This window comes from Leuresthes tenuis, unplaced genomic scaffold (genome assembly GCF_036924035.1).
Source record: "Leuresthes tenuis unplaced genomic scaffold, fLeuTen1.0.hap1 SCAF_3, whole genome shotgun sequence".
Lineage (NCBI taxonomy): Eukaryota > Metazoa > Chordata > Actinopteri > Atheriniformes > Atherinopsidae > Leuresthes > Leuresthes tenuis.
The window spans coordinates 15,043,921-15,070,728 of NW_027325357.1; the positions used below are offsets into that span (position 1 = coordinate 15,043,921).

The window sequence follows — 26,808 nt, forward strand, 5'->3', positions numbered from 1 at the left end:
ACAATCAATTCTAGGATCTACTTGCAAACTATTTCTCTTTTAGGTAAACACAGTTTTTTGTCTTATGTTTTCATCCCTTAAGACAAAATTGACTGTGTTTTTATTAGGAAGCAATATCTAAGCTCCAACCCAGAGAGGGAGAAATGATCCCTAAATGGAAGTTATTGGCTTATCTTTGACAGCTCCATTACTCCCTCGAAGAAGTCAGATGGGTTCTCTCAGCAGCACATATCAGAGAGGCTGCAAATGGGATCCATCACAACACCAAGCAAACAGCAGGCCCGAAGGCAACAATCTTCAACAGCCATTATTATGTCATCTTTATAAAAGCAATCAATGCAAGCATCAACCAAGCGCACACAATCAACAACATATGGATCGGTTTTATGTTCTTTTTAAATGAGTAAGTTCTGTGTTTAGGCTGAAAGACAATCATCCATTATAAATGACACGCAAGTACACAGCATTTGACAAGTGACTGTGAGCGTTTTCATTAATATATATTTACATTTATATCTGGTTAACACAGTCAAGAGTCATTAAGAGCAGCTCGCTCAATGATTGATGGACATGTAGAAAATCCTGATAGTAGCAGACTGAAAAATGGTGTATAATATCACAAAAACTGAAATTTCACTGACTTGGCACTTAGCTGTGAGGTATTCCTTTGCTGATATTATACATTATGAGCATTTAATTGATGGATGGATTTATAAAATACACTCAAAATTCCAACTCACTATGCTGCCGAGTCATTGAGCTGGTATTCTCGCGACCTTGCAAAGCAACTCTGTATGCCACTGTCCGCCCACAATCGCCTGATCACGTTGGACAAGTCATCAGGAAGAATGCCCTGCTCCTCAGCAGCTGCAGACAGGGCAAAGAGCTGCTGGGCATCATCCTGCAGGGGGTGATCAGGAAACAGCACAAAAAGATGAGATTTTTATCCATTGTATAGATTTGCGCATGCATTAAAGCAGAGATAATGTATCTGAAAGGTTATCATCTCATAAAGTTAATAATACAGTTCTCACATGCACATATGTACACTAAAGTGATTTTTGGTTGCTCTAAGTCACTTATAATGGGTAGGCAGAGATCCATTCCTATTGCAGTCTAGGTGTACATAATCAAAGGGCAAAATCCACCATGACATTTTCAGGAAAAATGTTTAATAAGTGAGCTGTAGCGAACACGAGGAATCTCTGATAATTAACAATATAAGCTGAAAAATATACAGAGAGAGGGAGCTGTTCATTTTTACAGATATTATGACCTTATTAAGATGAAAACATCAAAAAAATTAAAAAGGCAAAAATCTGTAAGCTTTGCTAAGCAAAACAGCAGAATATGGGAAAAAAACATGATTAGAGCAGTGCGAGCATATTTGTACATCATATCAGAGTGAAAATAACTCACAACCCATTTTCTCTGCATTTGTACAGTATTTGACATGGTAATATTATAAATTTGGGTTGAGAACATCTAAGATACAAAACGTGTTGGTGTGAATCAAAGTAGCACTGCACGGCTGCTATAACAGACTGTAATGTGATATCCTGCTGTTTGCCACCTTGCTTGTTTCTCCATATTGGCATTGACTCAAGTAATAAGCAAACATTTTTTTGGCAATATGTAAGAGTCAAAAGTGAAGCTGGATGGTTCCTGACAGTAATTTGAACGTGTATGTAATCATTAACATAAACAAATTGAAAGAGTGCATTTAAGAGTCTTGTAAAGAAGCACATGTAATAGTTTATAGTGTTTACACGAATACAGAATTGACATATGTCTTAAAATATTCCAATATACAAACGCTTATTAGATTTCCATAGGTTTCAATTACTTTTCTAATAAAATGTTGGTCACCACTTCCTCTTGAGACCCTCTCGAAATGAAGACATATTACAAACGACTCAAATGGCTTCAACAGATGTCTGAAGTACATTTTCAGGAAGTCGGTTGGTTTTCTATCCTTCACTTATATCCATATGTAGCTCTGAATATTGAAGATCTAAAGGACTTTATAGGAATTTAGTTTGATGAGAGCATAGATGTTTGAGTGTAACAAAAAAGAATAAATCAATATTAAGAGTCTAGGCAGAAAAAAAAAAAAAACATACATTCCCAGCCACCTGTCACTCTGCTGGGACTGCATGGAGGTGTGCAGAGCTGCGGATGTGTTCTTACTGTATGTGCTTGAGAACACAACTGCTGGGAATCAATAGGAAAATAAAGTCTCTGCAAGTCATGCTATGAGCCCGGTCAAAAAAGTGCTTGAACACAGCTGTTGGCAGATTAGGGAGGAGAGGAGGAAGACGGTCCAAGTTGGAGTGTTGTGTTTGCAAGTAGTCATGGAAAATTGTGGCTTTACATCTCTTTGAGCCTGAGAAAAGTTTTTAAAAATCATACCGTTGAAGATATGCAAACTTAATTGTTTCCATGATGATCAATTTTCCCCTTACTAAAGTTACCATCCCTTCTTGGTAATTTACTATTCCTTTTTCTTTTTAAAGGGAAAAGAAACTGGGCCCAGTTTATAGCATTTTTGAATCTGCATTTAATGTTTGAAAAACAATAGACAAAAAAAATAGTTTAAATTTCTTTTTCACTTTTTAGACTTTATCAGTATTTTGTCGAAAGGATTTCAAGTTGGCAATAAATGTTTCATTTGCTGTTATTAACCTATATGATGAATAAACTCTTCCTGCTGCCACAGTTAAACTGAATAGCAAACAGAGTGGATACAATTAAATTGAGAAAATTGATATTGTACATATTTTATTGTTTGCATGTGCGCACTACCACACAGTGCTGATGTGTGTAAGTGCAAGTAGGCTAACGCTAATTGCTGTGTATGGGCGTACCGTCATGTACACACAACCATTTGACAGATCTGAGGGTGAGAAAAAAAAAAAAAATACAACACCACCACAGAAGCTCATAAGTGAAGCCACAATCTTTCGATTATGGTCTCAGTTAAGAGCTTCATTGCAAAAATCACACACTCCACAGGAATGAGTTCAGCCAGTGTTAGTTTCAAGGTTGTTGAGAGTTCACAGGATGCAGCAGACTGCATCACTGCCTACAAGCTGTGACCTGCTGATACTGATGGTGGAATGTGTCCCCGTGTGACTGTCTTTGCTGTGCGTAATCTGTTTATAAATGCTTTTGTATCAAAGTTTAATGAACGCAGAGCTGAGCTCCTGTGAATGTGTGTTAATTAGGGCGACATCTCTCTCCATCTCCACTGGGTGTGACAACAGTAGCCATACAAGACTCACTAGGTGGGCTTAATTGTCTTTGTTGTCATAACCGTTTAAATGACTAATTTCTGATATAAAGCCTTTATTTGTTCAAATTTATGCCAGGCTGCCTATTCGCATAGAGTATGTAGTAAAACAGCGACATACTCACTGCTCATATTCTTGGTAAATTAGCAAGCACAATAATAATTTTACACCGAGTCAAATAAACTAAGCCTATATTTCTGTTTACGTGGTTAATGTTGATTTTAATTCCCTGATGGGTTCATCACTCAGAACAGCACACTGGTGCAGTCCTGAGTACTGGACCCTATAATAACCTCCTGCGTTGAGCCTCAGCTAGAGGCTTTCTGTGAGGCATTTGCATGTCCTTTCTGTACCTGCGCAGGTTTCTCAGGATACTCCGGTTTCTTCTGATTTTAGGTTAAACTGTGATTCTGAATAGCGCAGTGATGGACAAGTGAGTTACATAATAGGCATGCAGTGTTCTTAGGGTCTTGCCAAGATCCAATCTTGTATGGTTGTTCTGGTTGCACAATCAACAAGAGCGACATGCTAAACTCACAGTTTAAAAATAGCAGTCCTTAAGACAATAGATAATGTCGAATTGGCAGTGTTCTTTTAGATACTGAGATAAGAGATACCCAAAGACCGGCTACTGCTTAGATACAGCTGTCAGTGGCTGAGTAATTGCTGCTTGCAGAAGTAGAATGATGATTCACAGCTATTTAGAGAGAAAAAAAAAAAGACAAGGTCTTCCTTTATTCTGGTTACGTCTTACTGTCATTTCTGACACTGTAGAAATATCTGCCTGAATGTTTTGGTCCCACCAGTCTGGTTAGCATTTCTCAAAAACACAAACGCCATAAAAAGCCATTGGCAGCTTCTTCTGCAGCTGCTTCTCCTGCTGCAGTTCTTACATGTAGTTTCAGACTCCTGTATATTATGATTTTGAGTTATATACATCAGAGATGGAAGAGATGGAAGACAAGCATAAAGTAAACTTCCCCGCAGGTTTCAGAGATGTTTCAGAAAAGGATAACACAGTGTTCCAGTTCCCATCGCATGTTACATCAACGTTTCTGCTGACAAAAGGCTGCTGTGAACAGGTGCATGCTCGAAACCACATGGTCCCACATTTGTTGCACTGGCACAGCTTGCCAGTGTTATTGACTGAACAAGAACTGCCAAGAGAGAGAAAACAAGACCTGGGGTCCCAGAGGCACACAGCCTTGAAATAATCTTTGTTCTCTTAGTTGTACTTGGATGGCTTTAAGTGAGAGAGTAACATGTTTAAACTCTTGTGACTTCAGTTCTGGGAAAACATGTTCTAAACCTGAAAGTCTGCTCTATATAAACAACTACAGGATGCTGTGGATAAAGCAGACTTTGTTGTGGCCTGAGAGACATCTGCCCATGATTAGTAAGGCTACCTTAATTCTGCATTCTCATGAGTGTGTATTTCTTGTGGTTATACCAGGCTCATGCCCATTCATGTTGGGTTTAGAGAGAAACACAATAAAGAGCATCACCGTAGTTGTATAAAATGCAATATGTTAACAAATACATTGTGTGTCTTTGTGAATCTTACCCCTCTGGAAGAATTGCTGTAGTCTATCTTGAGACTGGCCATGGCTTTTACAATAGCCATAATAGATTGGATGGTATTACTGTAAACAACTGCTCGATACTGCTTACACTCATCTTCTGAGTAGCCATCTTCATGGATGATCCTGAGAATATCAAGAAAGATGCAACATTTATTTTAATGAGCATTGATGAATAGATTCACTCTGCAAAAGTAATTATGGCTGCTTTAATAAATCCTGATGTTCATACTGGCCATTAAAGGCTCTTCTTAATACACTTCCAGTGCAGGTGACACCATTCAGACATCTGACTTTTGTAATTAAAGCAGAATCATAACAATAAGAAATAAAATTATAGCCAGTGCAGTATGTAAGTAAAACCTGTTTTCAAATAGACTATCATATTAATTGTTGATATGATAACTCTGAAAAACTGCAGACTCATACAGTATTATGTTCATGATAGCTTGGTCTGACTGCTGTTCCGGCATGAACACACATACAGAGAATAAACCTCAACAACAAAATACCGGGTTTGCAAATCTCAGCAGTAATTTGAAATAAATTGAAAAGTAAGTTGAAAAGTTTAGCAGAGCAGAGGACATCACGATAATAAGTGCTGCTCACAATAACCTTTTCGCCAATATGGAAAACTTTAAATTGAAAAACACCTAATTAAAAAAAATGTTAAAACTTTTTTTATTGATTTTGTTCCTGCATTAAAAAATGTGTCACAGCACATACTGGGTGATGGAAACACCTTTTGCAATTAAATGATGATGTTGCCTTCCTTTAACTCATATGACTGATGCAGCCAGTTTATTTAAGGAAGTTTGAATCTTGAAGCAGGTGCAGACTTATCTTGTGCACAAATTAACCAAAACATTGCAACAAATTGGGAGCTTTTTCATTACCTCACGGGTAATAACTTTGATGCCAGTGTTAGAGTTTGTGTGGCAATGACATTTGTGTCCTTATCTCCGTGCATATGATATAAACCATCCTGTGTCACACAGTCAGATATGTTAGACTGATCACCATAGACAACTCAAATATTGACTATTCACAGCTTTAAAATGGAAATTATTGCAGTGAAAAGTAGGTAGCAGTCGATGCATCCTCTAACTAACCTGCTTTAACCTATAAAGGGTTGTGAATAGCAGAGTTTATTCTTGCAGACATTGGATGAGAGGCAGGGTACAACCTGCATAGGTTGGTAGTTCATCACAGTACTAACATAAAGACAAAAAAACCCCAAAATGCACTAACAATTGTGCCAGTTTAGCATCATCATTAAACCTTACATCTATCTTTTCAAAGCAGGCTCTGTAAAAACATGCCAACTCCAAAACACAAAGATGAGGTGATCCAGCTGACCTGCACCTTTGAACCCTGAAGTGACATTGTTGACCTCTGCTCCACTGTGTTGCCTATGGGCATCAATTCAAAGTCCTTATAATATTTTTTTGTGAGTATATATAGCAATACAAACAATGACATGAAAATGCTTTACACTCTTATAAACTAAGTAGTACGGTAACAGTAATACCTTGTTTGGTATGCTGAAAAGCAGTCTTTGTGGACTGCACTGCTCTTTGGTCTACAAAGGAGCATAGCTACTGAGGACTCTACTGTTCTCAAGCCAGCATGATATGTCACAGTACAGTTAACACACAGATGAACTGCCTAATCTCTGCTGCATTCAGCTGATACAGTAACCCGAGTTTATCTCTTGCAATAAGGTTACTCTTTCTGAGGAACTAAGTGCCTTTGCATGCACAAGCATCTATCTCATCAGACTTCATCAGGCTGCACGAGGAAGAGCAGAGAGAGCAAGCTGAAACATTTCTCCATTAATTCTAAAGTCAAGTTCCTCGCTGCTTTTGCCAGAGTAGAGATGCAAATGTTATTAAAAGGTGGTAACTTAGAAAGTGTCTACCTTATTTCAGGCAGGCTTTTGCTAACTTTCCAGAAGATATTTTCTATGCGTAATATTGTACAGCCCAGCAGTGTTATAAGTGTCTCACAGGGGGGTGATTTATCAGAATGCCTGAATGTGTTAATAAATTGGTTTCAAAAGCAATAGACTGCTCTGGTTCCAAGCTCATGAAAAATGGATTGAATGCCTGACTAGCCCTGAGGAATGTGAATAATTAGGGTTTTTAGGGTCCTCTGTGTGTGCATGTCCATTTCTGTGTTTAGAAAGATGTGCAGACATTACAAAAGACTCTGTATTAAGAAAGTTATGAACAGTAAAAGAAGTACTACAGTGATCATAACATCCCTGGAACCGCACTGTAGGAATTCAAATGTATCTTATCTAACAATGGCTAATACTCTAAACTACTGAGGTTCTGATTTAATGTGCCATGGTCAGCACCTGAGTGTGAGATCCAAACACATGAATCCCCGGGGCAGACATACTAGTTTATCTTCTAGCTTTTAAAACTGGATTGTCACATTTTCATCAGTTTTTAAATGCATTTGCTTTGCTACTTGACACGAAATAACTCTTTCTTTAGTTCTTCCAAATCTAGTTTGGCACACAGGTGTCTGACCTATTACTCCAGTTTCAGTCTGGCAAAGAAATCCATTCAAAATAATTTGAGAAAAAAAAAAAAGATTCTGCAACTTACTTCATTTGCTTCACAATGGTGCTCTTTCCCGACTCCCCAGCACCTGTTGAAACATCAAAACATTAGAATTTCACAGGACCCTGAAGTGACTGTTGCCTTTGTGCATTTGTGATTGGAGTTAAGTTCAACATCAGCAGTGGCTCTGAAAACACGAGCGACCCAGTAATGACTTGCCCCTGAAACCATTTTATTCACTGGGTTGTCTGGTTTATTTATGTTTCCATTAGTGAGGACATGATGTACAGATATGCATGAGAACTTCCTACATAAATTCAGATGTTTATTTTTATTACCCAAATATCAGAAGGGTACATGGGGAGAGATGGAGCTTTTACTAGTCCAAGCTAAATAATGACAGAAGAAAAAAAACAACTATTATCATACTGTGGATTTATAAATCATTGTTCCATTCATATAACTAGACTAAAAAAAGATTTGCAAAAAATTGGAAATCGACCAATGTGAACTATCCAGCATTTAGCCAAGTGAAACAGAAATCCGCTGCCAAACATCTCTTTAAATGTAAGAACATTTTAGTTTAATTCGATTTGGCCCTGAAACCACCGGCATGTTAAAGCTCTGTAATGTGCAGTTTTATTGAATAATAAAGGTTATTTCATTCTATTCTATTCTAGCTAAAGTTGGTTTGGTGTAAAGACAGACACACAAAAGATGCACATGTAGAACGATGAAAGATATCCAGTGAAACAAAATACAGTATAAAAAAATAAAGAGCAACTCCATATTGATCAAGAATTACATACTTTCAGTGCTTAGAAAGTAACAGAACAGAAGCAAATGAGTCACATGAAAAATTCACAACAGAATATATCTGTTATTGTTTCAAAGCAAATAAACCAAGTATACTGCTGCATTTCATCACCATTCTCTTACCAAAATAAGCTATACTGAGTCTTTGACACGTGCTGTCAGGACTATGCCAGCATAAACTGTCCCTTCACACTGTCTGACCCAGCACTGCCAACAAGCATCAACTTAGTCTGCGGTTGACACTGGGGACCCGCAGTTTTACACGCTCATGCTGTCAATGCTCATCATATAGCACACTTACATGGGGCAGATGTGGCACAGGAGAAAGAGTGGGCATCTTTCAAAGAGGAGTACTGGTTCAACCCCCAAAAAACAACATTCTTTGGAAAAAAGTTGGCATAAACCCCACATTGCCCCCGTTGCTTTGGATAAAAGCATCTGCTAAATGAACAATATGTAATTCATGTTTTTTCTGTGTCTTTTTTTTTCTTTAATGATTACTAATGACATGTGTTTAAAATGGTTATTGAAAAAAAATCATTTCATGTTTATAAATCTTTAATTTTTCAAAACTTACACAGGAATAAATCCAGAAGCTAGTCTTTCTTAAAACTAACAGAGATGAAATAATGTATCAAGGGGACTGTGTTCATGCAGACAGCTGCAATCAATTATGTTCGAGGAATATGTAACCTTTGGTGGTGTGGGAGGTACTGCATGTAAAAAAATTCATATCATGATGATGAAGTCATGTCGTAAAAAATAATGTTGTTTAACCTGAACCATGAATGTTTTCTAACAGTTACAAAATAGCTTTAATTCTAAAGGTCAAATGTAAAGTGACAGCATTTCGTTGCATTGTGTTTACATGTAAGCAAAGCAAGCAGCAAGACCGCATCCATGACGGTGACAGTTGTGTCATGTTATTGTCTAAACCCAACCAGGAAAAGACAAGGAGCATTTGAGTAAAGTATTGTTGTGTTTTTAATAGTCTATATGTCAGTCTCGACATCAGTTTAACTCCTCCTGCTTTCTCCTTTTGAGGTCTTGGTGGCTTTTTCAATTAAATCATCTCTGATGTGATGCTCATATGAGTCGTATTTCCCTTTCGCTACTTGTACTTTACAGAAAAGAAATTCTTCATGCATGGTGTTTTAGGAGAACTGGCCGCTGTTGTAAGGATGCTTCAAGGGACAACTTAAAAGAGAAAGATATCTTATTGTTACAATCAGGAGTAAACAGCACAATAAAAAAATGTATTGCTGTTATTCGTCTTCAAACTGGAATTGAATTATGAAATGTAATTTTAAAAAAAGGTCAGGTGTGTTTCTCTATAGAAATACACAGAAAACTGTCCCGTATCAAAAGGTCTCATATTGTAGAAAATTATATCTCTTTGTAAAGGTTGTCAAAGTATAAGAATGGTCATTCCATGGAGCCCGCATGCTACACGGAACAAACATACATCCGTCAGCCCTTGTCTCATAATCTTCCATCATCATTATCATACTTTAAAATGTCCCAGCTACAAGCAAAGCATGCCAGATGTTTGTTGCTGGTTGCAAAAAAATAAAAAATCAAACCTAACAGTTAACCTGTTACCATATTGTCTGTCACATCACCACATACATACCTTAAAGACATCAGTTGTGTTGTAATGACAGATATACAGTATCTACAAGTACATTTTAATCACTAACAAAGTTATAGGCAACAATAACCTTTATTTTTTCCCCTCAAACACTATCTGACATGGTGCTGTGTGGTTAGCAGAGTATATTGGCTTTTCCTGCATGAATCTGCAGATATGTGAGATTTACAAGAATTTATTCACAGACGCATAATATGAAACATTTGCTAAGAGTTCTGATTAAATATTTACCAGGTGGGACGGTTCATCCATTCATTGGCCGGTGGGTAAATAATAATGTCAAGTCAAATCAATTTACAATAATAGCCTTCTGTGAGTTATTGAAGAAATAGTTGGATATTTTTGGAAAAATGCTCACAAAGCCTCTTGGCCATGGAGGCAGCATCTGGCTTGCGTAACTTAGCAAAAAGGCTGTGAACAGGGGAAAACGGCTGGCTTCAGGCCTTCATGGTACCACAGTATCATATCCTCAAGAGACGAAAGATCGCGCCAAACATGTTCTATTTTAAGTCTCAAAAGAAGCACATTGGGAGAAGTTTTCTCGCGATTTGTCTATTTTTTTATTTATTTTTTAAATAACTATTAATAACAATGACATCAGAGCATAAACTGACCTACACCAAATATTCAAGGACAATTTTCTACTGGGAGCCTACATTATATCTGCATGCTATCTAACAACTATACAGAGAGTGTAAAGGGCATCACACATTATGGTAACTGTAACTGAGTGATTATAAGAAAATGATGAATGTATTTGTATTTGTCTTTAGAGCACAGAGAGATATGTCAGGCAATGTTAAAGCTAGTAAACTAGGTTACTTGTCAAATGTCAAATATGTTGTCATGATAACAACATAACAAACATTAATCCATCACAGTGGGATACAACCAACAACTATCTCTCTAATTCAGGTACAGACAGTGACAGTCAAAACAAGGCTTAATTTTTTAGGGTACCAAAAAAATACTTCCTAGCTGATCAATTTACACTGTGCAGGATATTAACACATTTTTATTAGCCAATAAAATAACTGGTTGCATAACTAACATCAACAGATGGCTAACATCGAGCTCAAGTGTTTAGCTCAAATAAATCTGTACATGTCTAGCCTGCAGAGAACATCAAACAATATTGATTTAAAAAAAAAACACATGAAGCCAGTGAATCTACAGAACTGGGACAAGTGAGGGAGAATCAGTGCTACACAGTTTCATCTATGTGCAGAGCTGGCAGGGCGACAAGCTCCTTCTTTTTAGAGTCGTTACAACTGACACAGTATCTCTCTCTGGCAACACGGAGCCAACATCGCCCCCATTTTCCTGCTTCATCAACCCCAACTGTTGAAAATGGTTCTCAAGATGCTTTTTAATGAGTGCCAGAATAAAGTGCAATGATAGCAACATGATTTGTAGCAATAGAATCACCACTGGCCCAGCATCAGAAAAGACAACCATCGTTTCGCTACAAATCCAATTCTCTCACAGGCCCACTCACACTGATGACAGCTTGGCAGCCATCTCAGTAACTCACTGCTGATGACACAGAGTCCCCACTGGTGGACTGATTACATATACTGAATGTCAGCAAACACCTAAATATCCACAAATAATCTCAGAGCATATCATGTCAATCATGAAATCACCTGATTCTTGCTAACTTTTTGATGCCTGCTTCAAACTTAGCAAGTGTACTGATGGGGACACAAGCAAGTATAACGCTGCGTGTGAAGTCATTTCGATGAGCAGGTTTCCTGTTTTGTTTTAAATATATTTCAAAGCTTTTATGGCTGATGTTAGTGGATTGGAAAAGTGGAAGGGGTGCTCTGACTGGTTGCTTCATTAGGTGGCTGTCAGTTATTTTGCGCTCAAGGAGCTTTTGTCATCAGGAGCCTTGACATCACATCATTTACATTCAACGAGCTTTCCTAAGTTAATTATACAGTTATACTGAGCCGGACATCTGCTTCTGCAGACAAGTGAGAGGCGGGAGGCCTTCAATATATTGTGCCACTAAATGTTTAGAATCTATAAGAACACACTGCAGTGGTACACACTGCCTCTGTTTGGCCACTGTGACTGAACAAAGATGGGAAACAATGCCTTGAAATCTGTAAAGAGAATACCAGCTTTATTTATAGATATTAGTATTTTTTCAGATCTGGAGCATTTGCAGGTGTAGGTTTTTCTTTTGGGTTACTTGTCAAATAGGCTGTGTCATCTGAAGACATATTTGTTTGATTCTGAAAGCTGGAGATGAAATCTTATCAAATTATACAAAAAAAAATTAATTAAAAAAACAGAAAGTGTTATTGATATATGTCTTTGGTAGTCATGTTATGTAAGGAAGAATGTTGCAAAAGCTGCTGAAGATACTGGACAATGCTGTGCACAGTCTACATAACACAGTGATAAAACAATGAAGGATGCCCAGTTAGAGGCTCCTACAGCTCCTTTGCAACAATAGCTCTGCCCAATCATTTTTGTAATATGACTGTTTAGATTTTTTTTATACTGCAAATAAATGTGCCATTTTGCAATTAATAAAGTGTGACTTAATTCAGTTCAATTCAAATTTGCACTAAAACTAAACCCACCCTTGACAGATTTGTTAGAGAAGGTGTAAGACAGCTGACTTTCTGTGATCTAAATTTGTCTCACATTCTTTAATTATGAGTCCGGGGCCAAGCTAAGTCACAATATAAACGGGATGAGAATAGCTGTGTACAACAGGGAGGAGGTAAAAATGACTGTAGTGTAGCTCACAGGGCAAAGATTCACTTTGAATAAGTGAAGCATTGTGTCTTAACTATGTGGTGTGGAACTACTGAGCCAACACAAACCAGCTTGTATCCAGCAAAAGTGAACAAGACGTTAAAAGTAAATCCTCTCTATCTACAACATAATGAGACAGGAAAAAGTGAAGAGAAAGCGTTATGATCTGAAGGCAGGTAAAGAAGAGATGAGGTAGGTGCCTCTGGGAGTAGTGATAAATAGCATGGAAAAGTGACAAATGAGCTTAAAATGGAAGAGGTGGAGGATGACAATGCAGAATAAAATGTGTTAGAGATCTGAGCATGAAGGGCACTGATTAGGAGAAATGGTACCATGATGAAGACTATCACGAGTACTTCATAAATGAGCTAATATACATAAAGGGTTGCCAGCCAGTTTGCAGTTAAATACAATATTCAGCATGTAAAATGTGTTGGAATGAGAGATGACATCGATAATGTACAGCAGTAAGCAAACACTCTTTACTTTTGTACCATTTATCCATCACCAGATGAGGTGTTTACTTTAACTGCATACAACAGCAAGTGCAGCTGAATACGACATGATTAGAATTCTAAAACTTCCTAAGCATCTTTTCTTCAAAGAGGCATTACGAACCAAATTTGTGGATCCCTTTCACTGGCTGAAAAATTAACCATCCATGACCTTCTGCCATGGTATTACAGTAGCCCAGAAGGGACAAACCAAACTCTGACTCTTTTTTTGCAGCCAATGCAATTTGGGTGAGGGTAGGGGTATTCAGCTGGCTACAATTGGCATTAGAGAGACAGGCAATAATGTCGAGCTCTTGTTTAATAATTAAACAATTTTCTCTCTTGAAGCTGTAAGTTTAATTTGTTAGTTTATCACACATTTACAACAGGAACTGTGTGGTTGTTTTCAGTTTTCTAGAGAAATACATGGACTAGACTGAACAGATTCATCAAGTTTGCATGCCTGAGTTTCTATGGAAACATGAACAAAGACAACACTTGCTACCACACACAGCAATGACACATGCAACAGCAGAAGTGAGACTGCAGCATCAGCAGCAGTCTGAGACTAAATGTCTTTGTTTTTGTAACAACCTTTAGTGTTAAGAGACTAACACTGCTATTAACTCCATACAGACAGGCATAATGTGTCAGTGCTCACAATGTGAGGTTAATGGGGCTTTTTCAGCTAAAGCTGATGGGATGCAAAATTTTGGTAATAAATCAGTTACACAAATTTTGACCAAATGATGTGCAGATAAAAAGCAAGATAAAAGTGCAGAAAGAACAGGTCAGGGGATGACCAAAGTGAAGTCACCCTGACGAGGAATTTCAATACCATTTTTTATGGCAATGTTTCTAATAGTTTTTGAGAAAATACATTCAGACTCAATTGTAAATTTCATAGTAGCACTAATCAGGGACTAACTAATGTGCATAAAGATCTGTACAAAATGTTATGGTTGTTAATTGAATATTTATTTAAAAACTATCTGACAAAAAAGAAAAAAAAAGTCATCATCTGGATCTAACTAAGCAAATAGGTAATACTCTTCTGTTGTAAAACATCTGCAGTGATTAATATTAAGAACTGTCCAAGGCATTTTTAAAACCTAAAAGGCTAGTGTTCAAATGTCATCTTCCAGGAGGAAAAAAAACTTGATACGAAATCCAAGAAAGTCTACCGTAGTACTCACAGCAACTTTTAGAGACAAAAATAAGAGTATTCCAACCCACACAATGCAAAGAAAAGTCAATGTACTGGGACTGAACAGCAGCGTAAACTTCAGGAAACCACTTAAAAGTGAGGCTAATTGAAGAAAAAGATTTCAGTTCGCTTAGGAGCATAGAGATTAGACACTGGGGCAATAGAAAAGAGTCATGTGGTCTGAAAAGTCAAGATTCACCCTGTTCCAAGCTGATGGGCGCATCAGTGTAAGAGGAGTAGTTCATAAAGTGCTGCAACCATTATGCCTAGTGCCTACTGTATAAGCCTATGAGGGCAGCGATATGATCTGAAGTTGTTGCAGTTGGTCAGATGAAGGTTCACAAGATTAGGTGTAAAACAATTAGAATACCTGAATATACTAAATGACCAGTTTTTTCCATCAATAGATTTCCTTCTTTCCTGATGGCACGAGCACATCCCCAGATGACTATGCTAGAATTGATTGGGCGCATGTTTACAAAAGAGTAGATCAGGTAGCATGACATCATTTTCACACGTGGGTCCAAATCCTAACCACACCAAATCTTTGGCATGCGGTGTTAAAGATTTTATGCAGCAGCCTGACTCTCCTATGATCAACACAAGAGCTTAGCAAAAAAAAAAGCTCTGAATGGAAATACAGTCTGTGACATTGCATAAGCTTATTAAAACAAAGCCAAGGGGAATGTGTGCTGGAATCAAAGCTAAAAGGTGGTCAAATCAATTATCCAAGTGTGGGATATTTATTTTGGCCAGGCAATATCGTTTGTCAGCCTGGGCTGGGAATGTGCAGATAACGGATCTTGTGACAGTCTGTTAATTGCAAGCTGAAGTGCAAGTGCAAGCACTTTAACCCAGCATCTTTCAGAGGCCTATAATCACAAACACTGTGTTTCACATGTCTGTTACACAGCTCATTGCTATGGAATTACTTCTGTGGAGACATTTAACACATCTTGGCATATGCCATTATCATAGGCTATCTATTGTCGGAGCAACTGCCATGGGAGAATGACTCACTCGCCTCGCTGTGGCACGATTCCTTTTTTGCTTTAATCTAAAATCGCACCCAACTGTTGGTGCCACGACTGTTCACATTCAACATATTTTCATAGCCATTTAAAGGTTAGTCTCTTCTAGGCATTGATGGCAGTGAACAGAATACAGAAAAATTGTGCTGTTGCTATTTAAAGTCTTATTTCAGTGTACCCCACTGACACAAGGAGGCGTGATGTTATTGTATGACTCAGTACATAACCACAGTTTTCCTATTTACTCAGAGCGGAATTAATCTGAAAACAGTAGATGTCTTTTAATAGAGACCGACTGGAGCAAGTCAATCACTTTTGCTACGTACATGGGAGTTTATGTGGGACTGGTGGTCATTAGCATGAGGAGAAAAGTACAAAATTTTTTTTAGAACTATGATTTTAAATTATTTCACAGATTACTCCTCTCCCATTTACCTATTGACAGACATTTTATGTTTAGTGTAAAACTGGGCTCACTTTTAACCTTCCATCTGAAGCGACCATTCAAAATGTACTGTTCATGTTTGGAAGGCAGAGGTGTGTCACAGGTACATGATTTTCACATCTCAGTTACAAAATTAAATATCTATAACTTTTGCATGTGATTCTACTTAGACTCAATAACTTTATGAGCCACTCTGCCCAAAATCTGTTTTGCGCACCATGTTTTAGAAAGACATTTGTCTTGCATTAGATGAGTGAGATGCACCATTTATTACTTTTTTCATACCGTTAATCTTTCTAAGCAGGTCTTTTGACAAATTACAAATGTCAACTGGGACTAGATGTTGTGTTGAGGATTGCACCATATGTGCACATCCACCAAGAGTTTAGTGCTTTGTTGATTTGAAGATTTTTCGTGAAAGTCCAAGCCCTCCCTCTATGGGTACTGCTAAAACTGTTTCTTGACAAGCCCTTTCCATCCTCACTGATCACTGGCTCACTTTTTTCACACTAATCTGTGCTTCTTACATGATTTAATCTACAGCCCATTTGCTGTATTTATGGTGTTTGAACTTTGCTAATATAGAGATTAAAAAATAAATAAAGGGGAACATGACTATCTGAACTGTAAACATATTGGATCAACACAGATTTACAGAGTATGACGAAACATTTAACTAAGGACCATAAACTGCGACTACAACGAGCCAGGCAGAACTTGCCTGGCATGAACACTTAGGACACCATGGAAACCAACATTTGAATGTGCAGACGGAATCAACAGATGGATGAAAAAACAGGGAGAGAAATACTGTAGGTCAGAAGCTAACATAAGAGATTTATTCTCTAGATTAAAGACTCAATTGAATGATTATTGTTATCATGAAACACAAGACTGAATAAGGAAAATACAGATCCAGACCTTCTCTGTCATCTACCAAAAAAAAGTCAAACTTGTAGAAAAATTAAATAGCAAAACGAAAAAAAAAAAATCAGCAAGAAATTTGACAGAGCAACCAGCCGCCACACCACATGCATTTTCCCTCTAAATATCAACTGTGCTGATTTGCATCAAATCATTTTTCAATAGGAACTAAACCATTTTAAAGAACTAAAGAGAAGCTGTGAGGTTGTTGCATAATTTGAGTTCAAGTTGAACTATCGAGCTAGCAAATGTGTGAAAGTTAGATGGCGTGGAGCGTTAAGTATTCATTTTATAAAAGAAAGATGAGCGTTGTTGTCCACTGTAGGACATGAGGGGACATGGGGCAGCTGTAGCTCAGGAGGAGGAGCAGTCCTCTGTCAGTCAGAAGATTCTGGTTTGATTCCCAGCTTATCTGGACCACATTTCAATTGTCTTTGGATAAGACACTGAATCCCACGTTGCCTCTGATGCATGGTTTGCATGTGTGTGATGACACAAGAATCTCTTCAAAAGATCGTTAAGTTCTGCACAAGCCTGCTAACGAGGCATTGATTTGATTCAGATGTGTTGAAGCAGGGAAACATCTAAAACTTGCAGAACAGCGGTCTGCATGTACAATGATCTACCACAGACAAAATTAGCAAAAAAAAAAAGCATTGTGGTGGTGTACATACTTTAGTCAATAAATTGATTCCCTTTCCGGGCTTGTATACTGGGACAAAAGAGAGTAGTCCAATTAACTGGACTTCTTCAGATAGAACTGCAGCTTAACTAAACTGCGCATGTAGAAGTATTGAGTAAGTATTGGAAAACTCACTTGAATGGGATTAGTCTTAAGTGGAGCTTGTTTTTTATTAACCACACACTTGATTCCAGAAAACTGTCCTCTTTCAACAAGAAGTTATAAACAGCCCTTTATGTTTTCAGCCAACCTGAAGTCGAGCCATTCTCTGTACTTATATTGACCTGCCAGGAGCTACAGTCTTTCACAAAGGCACTCCACCACTTCAGTTTGTCAAGAGGAACAAACCTTTGATTGCCTTTCTGAATCACAACATGTAAGTTCCAGCAGTGGCTGTCAACATAGCAGAATTTGTAGCACAGGTATTTCAGGCAGCCATGCAGTCACCTCCCCCTCAGCACCACCTAAACCCTTTTTTCACATGCAGCATAGAGAGAAGCAAAGGAATTTTACATGGCTAGATAGAGTAGAGCAAGCTATTGCCTAAAGTGGGAAAGTAGGTCACCAGCCTTGTAGGAAGCAGTGGAGCTTTTCTGCTTTACTCTGTGGAGAAGGATGCCTGCTGCACTCTTAGTGTACGGTCGATGTGAAATTGCAACAATGAAAGCCAGGAAAAGAATCAGGGAGGAAACAACAGCAATGCATCGGAAGCCTCTTCTTATGTACACTAATCAACAACAACAGCACAAGAAGAGCATGGGAAACACATAAACAACAAGCTGTGATATGCCATGAAAATGTATGCAACATAATCAATCACTGCAGCCTGAGGAGGAACGCTGAGCTCAGAGGAGACACACTTCATTACTGGCTTGTAATAACAAAAGCCAGCACTTCTTTACATTTAATCCTTTTAGAACTCACTGAATCCTTCAGCACTATTGATTATCCTGTTTTAAATGAAAGCCTGTAAGCAGTGCCTGTGTATGACCGGCACCCCGCTTGACTGCTCCATACCTTTCCACTCCAATCTTCTCAGTCACTATTGACAACATTTCCTCCTATTTAGCAAACATGGCACCTTGCTGTGCAACAATGTGCTATTCCTTTTCTAATTTGTCTCTCTCTGCGTGCTCCCCCACGGCAGCAAAAACACTAACCAAATGCATGAATTATTTGCTACGTTTGCAACGCTGAACAGCATCCATCCTTAAAGGCTACTAATCCAACCCCTCTTGACACTTTAAGAAGGTCATGTGTTGTTAAGTCAAGTTGTCAAAAGTAGTCAAGCATTGGAATTAAAGACACAAATTTCATCTCAGTAATATATATCTTAAAATTATGCTATTTTCAGCAGAAGTGTTGTTTTCTCGCTGTCTGCCTGTTCAGGAGGAGGTTATGACTGTAACACTGTTCTGCATCCTTTATTTTCCACTCTATCAAAATTGACACTTCTTTCAGACAGCCAGTAACAATAGCTTTTATATTTCATATCTTCAGCCTTTACTACAAGGAAGCAGTGCTGCCGCTGCAGCACAAAAAAGGTAAAATGGAGAGTGTTAATAGTTTCCATCAGATATTTAACCTTCGATATAGCACGACATGTCAATACTCTAATACACATCCGGAACCTACATGTTTTTACGAATGGAGAGAAGAGGAAATTAAAAAGTAAAATTTACTTTTCAACCGTTTAGATGGAACATGTTAAGGAGTGCAAATCTGTTATGGTTCTTTTAATACTTAGTATTATGTATTTTGTGATTCAGTCATAAGTGAACAGCACAGGTGGGCATGTGCCCAGTACAGGTTGAAGACCTGTTTTGTCTGGTGTTGTAGTCCATATTGTTTCAGCAATGCAAATTAACCAAATTAAAGGGCTTTCAATCCGGGTGACTAGCCTAAAAGAATGCACAGAGCAGAGTGTTGCATCGGGTCAGGTACCTAAGCTATCAATAGCATCATTTGTCTAAGGCTGTTGCTCAGCTGTACAGGAACAAAATAAAGCACTTTTAAATGGATCTGTTCCGCTGCTGAGCTATGCAGGTGGGTGAATGTGAGTTTGTGAAAATGGATCTGTATAGTGCTCTAACATTTGGTCTTTGAAACAGAAATGCTTGTTAGCAACATGTTTAATTTTATATTTAGCACTCGGACATGAGACGCATGTGGAAATGCGCTCCACTGCCAGGTGGGAACTGACATGCTTTAAGCTGTTCATGTCTGACCAGATCTTCCAAGATGAACAATTATTCCAGATAGAAACAGGACTTGCATTTTGGCTAGATCGAATTTGTAATGTACCAAACGTGCAGCTGAAAGTCTCTCTTTACTGGCTACACTTGCAGAGGACACTTGATGTAGGGCTGTGAAAATCACAATGAAAACAATACGCTGAGCTTTCATTGTGGGATTGTGTTATGGCTTTAGATCACTGACCCAGAATAAAGAGTCTTGATTAAAATGGGGCATACAACATCTAAAGACTAGAGACAACTACATGAGGATGAAAGTTACCAAGTAGAATCCAGCTGGTACTGGCAATGTTGGAGGCATTTCCAAGTATTCCACTGATTTAACTGAAAATATTACATTATATAACCCTTCTCTGTGTGAAAGAGCTGTTAGAACAGGCCAAAACACTGCTGGTTAGTTCAGAAATTTTATTATAGTCATCATCATTAGACTGCTTTCAGAATTCCAGTTTACTGTATTTATCCACAGATATAAACCATCTTATCCCTCTGATACAACCCTGTATGTATGGTAGAAAAACAATGTGCAAGCTTCTTGTATGATTTGAAATGGAAAAAGTTGAAGGCACATCTACTTGGATAGCTTTCTTACACTGATCTAAGATCAATCTTAATCCTTTGCCTCCAACACACTGACAGGGATCAAAATATTGTGCTTATCCTACCTTCAGGAGCAGCTTGTTCACAAATTCAAACTTTACAATTCAGGTAAAACTAGAACCAGACCAAAAATCTAACCATGAAAACGTTGATTTCCTTTACAAAATTCAACTTCAAGATAAATAGACTTTAAGTAAAATTTTGAACAGATTCTGTTTTGTGTTGCTTACTACAAACTTGTTTCTTCATGACTGCATGAAATGCTGTTTTAGCATCAAACTGATCAAAATCTTTTCTGAGGGGCAGATAGTAACATTAACTCCTCATGTAAATACAAACTGCAAAAATTCGGAATAATGAAAGCTTTAATTTTATGTAGATAATCCTACACATAAGGTTTATCTATATGAGCATCAAGTAAAGAATAAATGAGGAGTGATTTTCTGGATTATTTCTACAGAATGTAGTTATATTACACTCACATTAGCAAATCTGTATTACCTCATCGTTATCCACAGGGACTGTTTACTTTACACCAATCACAAAGGTCATTCAGAAGAAAATCAATATATTCTTAGCTCCAATAATTACCCTAATCAAATAAAGCATGTTATTTACTGGATACAACACCTAAAAAAATGGCCATATTGATAACCCTAACAATTTAAGAGGGTAAAAATAGAATAAGGCTCCAGAAAAACTGAGTTTATCTTTTTTTAATACTTATCTATCCAAGTTGCTTTTTGCTAATGTTAAGATTAAATTTACAATGCTTATATGTTAATAGAGCCAGTTGAAGCAGGAAAAAACAGTAACAATAAAAATCATTAGCGAACTAGCCTAGGAAATTGATAAAGTCAGTTTTGGTTGCCACCAGCTTATTGATTATGTATGCGGTATATTTGTTTTTTATGCAGCACAGAAATGTCAAACAGACCACATGTTTCTGATAATGTTGGCAGGTCAACCCTTGTTAGTTTTTCAAAGACTACTTTTTTGTTTTTTTGGTTTGGTTTGGGAACATATTAAGGAGGCTAGCTTATAGTCTCCAGCATTTCATCTCCAGCAATGGTTTGGGGCAAGATACAGTATCTATATAGCACCATAAAATGAAATCCATGGAGAGTTATTTATTTATATCATTATAACATCTGTTCTCTCCTGTTCTGTGTGAAACACAAGAACAAGAAACTATGACCCAGTGCGTTGAGTAGCCTGGCATTTATAAATAAAGTTAAAAAAAACATTTCTCATTCATACGTGCCGAATATAAACAATTCATTCCATGTCTTAAATATGACAGGTTACAAAAATCCCATCTATTTAGAAAAAAATTAATGACACTTTAATCCATAAATGTGATCAAGCAGCAGTAATTAGTGCATATGCTGTCTGTAGTGCAAATAATCAAGATCAAGTCAACATCAGTTAAGTGTTAAGCTTTAAATAGATAGTTATAGTCTATATTCTGATTTGACCTCACATGGGCTGAATAAGCCATTGTGATGCATCTCTCTTTGGCACCGAGGGGTAATCGGCACGTCACAATGACAATACATGACATGTTCATATCTTTCTAATTTCCTACAAATACAATTACAAATACATAGAAAGATTTACATTGTGCTAATGACACAGCAATCAATCCCGTCATCAAACTTGGCACATTCTGAGACTGAGGACTGATAATTTACGACGTGACAATTGAGGGTTCCCATATGTTGTCTCTTTGCAACATATCAAACCACCACAGCTGGTGTTTACCTCACAAACATACTGCGTTATCTCCCACCTCTCAGCAGGATGGCAGCAGAGACTATACACTTTCACACACACAGATGAGACATTAGGAGTGCAGGACAGTTGCTGCAAAATATAAAGGACCATAAAACCATTTAGCATTTAGCATTTTGTTGGTACACAATATTGTTGGGATGAGAACAGAGTTAACCTTTATGTGCTCACACTACTTCTTATCATCTCAAGATATGCTGGAGATGATCATTTATCAAAGAGTTTGTTTATGAAGGCAGACAAAATCTGAAATACCAAAAACAGCTTTGAATGCTGTTTTTATGACAGCTCGATCAAATATCTTTATTAGTCATAGATGGCAGAAAGGTATTAAATGACAAATGGTGTGGCTGTCTCAAATCTTATAGAAATTGTCCATGTAAGACTCATCTCCGTGTGCACACATACTGCATTTTACTGTGCTCACTTGCGTAAGGTGGTAAAAAATGACAATGCACCTAACATCTCCATATGATCATGAAGAACTGGCTTTAAAGCAACTGTCTCATTATTGCTGACTTGCTGGCTGACATGGACAACATGAAAAACATGTATATATTGGATTTTGCCATTGTGTTAGTGAAATGATGCACAGTCTTGCATGTGAAAGTGCTGCAACCAGTTGCCATGGTTACAGCACTATATTGCATATGCATATGCATTGCATATATATATATATATATATATATATATATATATATATATATTCATACACACACAGATGCAATATAGTGCTCTATAGGCTTTACTGTACTGACTGCCAGTATAGTTTTAGTCATCTTAAGATTATTGTGTTGTTGACCTGAGCAGCCACTAATATAAAGCCATGATGTAATTACTGCCTGTGTTTTTATACATATTGCACCATCTCTCCCACACAGTTTTACTCCTGTCATTGCAATTACTGTCTTGATGTTGGAACAAGTCATATGTTCCACTGGCTTGACTCTCATTCTAACCCTGAAGCAGCTGTATCACAAACTCTTCTAAGACTTTTCCCTCCCATCTACCCATATTGCAGGTGTTACACAATCTAACTGTATCATTGGTAAACCACATTTGTGCCCACTGAATTCATGTGCAGCTGTGACTCAGAAGAATAGTCATCTACAAATAGGAGGGTTGGCGGTCAACAAGACTAGAAAAGCGTGAGATAAATGCAGTTAATTTACCATTTGATAACAATGGAAGGTGGTTCACTGTGATTGTTCATGAGGTTTTATTACATTTTTGATGAAAATCAATCGCTTCTTTACAATTTGATAACCCTTATAACTTCCAGCACAACAATTTCTAATCCACTGGTCAGTCTGAATTGAAAAAATAGATATTTTATTTTTAATGAAACTCTAAATGTGTGGTGGGAGTTGATAGCTGTTCCGGGAATCAACTGGGAACCAAATCGATGACTGACCTTGAACATAGAGGCTCATATTGATGGAGTCTGCAGCACAGCCACTGATCGTAAATGCTATTAAATGTACTGAGTTTACATTGCTGCAGAGCAGACATTTCACTCAGCACAGCTCTAGAGCTACTGCACTCCACTGAGTAGATCTTTAAATCCTGCAGCGGAAAGTGAAGAAAATGATGGAGGGTAACACTTTCTCCAAATATGTTAGCAGGAAATGGGTAAGAGACCAGCACATTTTTCAATCTTTTATCAGTCTACTTTAGTGTCTTCACCCAGGACGGAGCAGCTGAGATCTCTTAATAAATCTCTGTAACTGAAAATTGGCCATTATCCAAGAAAAATACTGTGATCAATCTGTATGACTCATTCAAATAAAAATAAGAATAGCTAACAGTTTGACACTATGACAGTTTTTACACCAAACGTGTTCAGTTCAAAATGTGAAGTCATTTAAATGCGAGTGCACATGCAAGAAAATAAGGCAAATAAATCTATCGCCATTGTTATTAGGATTATGTGTATCATCAGAGATCCGAGGGCTACAGCATACACACAGAACTGTAGATATGACCAGTAATACGTCCGCTTAGGGGACAAGCCTGTAAGCTAGATGCTATAACAGGATGGTATTAATTACACTGTCTTCTGCAGGATGTCTTGGACCACAACCTCACAACTTCTGATAATCATGATTTTCTGAGATAATTATGTTGGTCGATTATTTTTCACTGCACTGGGACAGGACGGACAGTGAGCTGCTAGCTGTCTTACAGAAAGGCTAAATTAATCAATACTGACCCCTTTGGTTCATGAACTGTGAGAGTTTCAGAGCCTCGATAGAAGACATAACAGTAGGCAAACGCGTTTCCGTAATGAAACCGTAAGCTGCGCCTACTCTCACAACCCTGAATGCAGCACTCTAATTGGAAATTAGCATGTGGATCTGGGTGTCGTGTTCCCATAAATGAATATCCTTAAAAACCTACAAATACTACTGCGTCAGGTCATATTGTATTGCTGAGACAGATCAAACACTCTCCCGTTGCACTCAAAAAGCTCGATGTTAGCTGGTGTAGGCAGGATTTTTGACCAGTGTAAAATGGATGCAAGTCTAAATTCCAAATAAGCCTTTTAATCTTGGATGCATAATGAATCGGTGCAACTCTTGCACATCATTGCAAATTCATGGGTTTATATTTTCAGTTGCTTTATCTCTAATACAGAACCCTGTTAACAAAAATGTAGGTATGTAGGTTTTAATCCACATTTGATACAGTAGCAAATCTTTTTCAGAAGTTTATATTGATAGAATATAGTTAATAAATTGAAACAAACATGGACATTGTCGCATTAGATAGATACATTCAGAGATGCAGCCAGAAATAAATCACAGATTTACTGTATCTGTAATGAAATTATCCCTAACAAAAGTGTAACCTACTCACCACAAAGATAGACTGTGCAAAGAATAAAAGTATAAATTACATGCAAATTGTTAGAAACTAGATGACTTATCATGTCTTGGTTGCTGTTTCAACTGATTTAAAGGATTTTACGGAGTTCTTGCTTTTATCTCTTGTCGTTTTGATTATTGTAGCGGTCTTTTTACTTGTTTTAACAAGAAAGCTTTGGATCGCCTTCAGACTGTGCAGAATGCTGCGGCAACACCAACAGAAGGTGCCAAATCCCTAGCCAGTCAATTCTAAATTTAGTTTGAAATGTTTGTTTTAACTTTTAGGGCCCCACTCCCGAGTATATTTCTGACCTGCTGAAAACTCACTCTTCTTCACGGGTTCTTACGTCATCAGGTCAGAGGTTGCTACTGGCCCCAAAACTCGTGGGGATCAGGCTTTTCAAGCTGTGGCACCAAGGTTGCGTAATTCTCTTCCATTGTCTTTACGCTGTACAGACTCCAATGACTCTTCTAAAAAAGGAGCTGAAGACATTTTCATATAGACAAGCTTTTAGTTTACTTGGTGTTTGTGTTGGCTTTATTGTTATGACTTGTTATACTTTTATTACTTGTGCTCTGTTGTGAAGCACTTTGTAATTTTCATCTGTTAAAAGGGCTATATAAATAAAATGTACTTACTTTACCTTCTTACTCACTAATTTATCGCAAATGGGCAACATTTGATGTAGATATTTATATTTACACAAATAATGTCTTAATGCACATTAATGCAGATTTTTTATTGAACATTTCTCAGATATATTCTTTTTGCCGATATGTATACGCATATTTTAGGGGTACAGGCACAAAAACATATGCATTGTACTATGAATAATTGTGACTGTGACAAATAAAACTCTTGAATCTTGAATTGTATACTACTGTCCTGAAGGCATCAGCTGACTTTTATGTGTGTGAAATAGTTGTTTTGATTAATTTAATTTACGGAGTAGCTATAATGATGAGAAAGTTGCTCATAGTTGCTTAAATTGCACTGCCTTGTTTAATCCCTTCACATAATCAAGCATTTTCTATGAAAACTTCTTTTCTCTGTTGAGAAAATGCTGACATCAAGTATTTTGCCACAAAGTTCTGCTAATCAGTTAGCTTCTGTAATTCTGATGCCGCTGGACTTATGAACTCAGTTAAAAGCACCATTTTTATACAGCTACTGTCATTGACAGGAGGGTCCTACATCAACACTTAGTCAATGACAGGATTAAGAATTTAAACTGACACCTTATTAAGAAATTTTATTTACATGCTGCGGAAAACAGTGATTTCAGGTGAAAAAATACATGGATCTACTTGTCCGTGATAAAAAGCATTTGATTTATATCTATCACTTCTGGTAGGTAGGAGCTTTATGGTTGTACACTGATGACCTCATCTACCACTTGCAGGACTAATATATTAATGGAATATCCTGGCCCGGTAATGTTTCCCTCTATACCAACCTCTGAAACAGGATATACAAGGTGGTGGGGACAGAACCTCCTGCTCAGGAGGTTTTGACTGAACCAGTAAACAAATACAGTGAAGGAAGCCAATAATGGAGGCAGAAATGCTTGTGGAAAGTTTCATAAATCAAATGTGATCAATTACATTTTATGTGGGCCACTGACCTTTAAAGTGTTCCTACATCTTTTCCAGCTGCAATTACTCACTTGGGCCCATCTGCGGGCTGAGCAGAAAAGAATTCTCACAGGGGACACAATTTAAAGAGATATCACTGATTCAGTAAGTTGTTAGTCCAGGACCTACAGTACAGTTAGCAAATGTGTCTTGCATATGGGCATCTAATTTTAGCTATTCAGTGAT

At 37.6% G+C, this 26,808-nt stretch overlaps 1 protein-coding gene across 1 annotated transcript in view; it reads right to left on the reverse strand.

Moving 5' to 3' along the window:
• Positions 1 to 26,808, reverse strand: part of gnai2b (guanine nucleotide binding protein (G protein), alpha inhibiting activity polypeptide 2b) — a 40,506-nt gene that overhangs the window by 6,008 nt on the left and 7,690 nt on the right. Inside the window, exons 2-4 of the mRNA XM_072382018.1 lie at positions 7,492 to 7,534; positions 4,858 to 4,999; positions 741 to 901 (exon numbers count right to left, since the gene is read on the reverse strand). Coding sequence (XP_072238119.1) covers positions 741 to 901; positions 4,858 to 4,999; positions 7,492 to 7,534 — 346 coding nt within the window. The remainder of the gene's footprint in view (positions 1 to 740; positions 902 to 4,857; positions 5,000 to 7,491; positions 7,535 to 26,808) is intronic.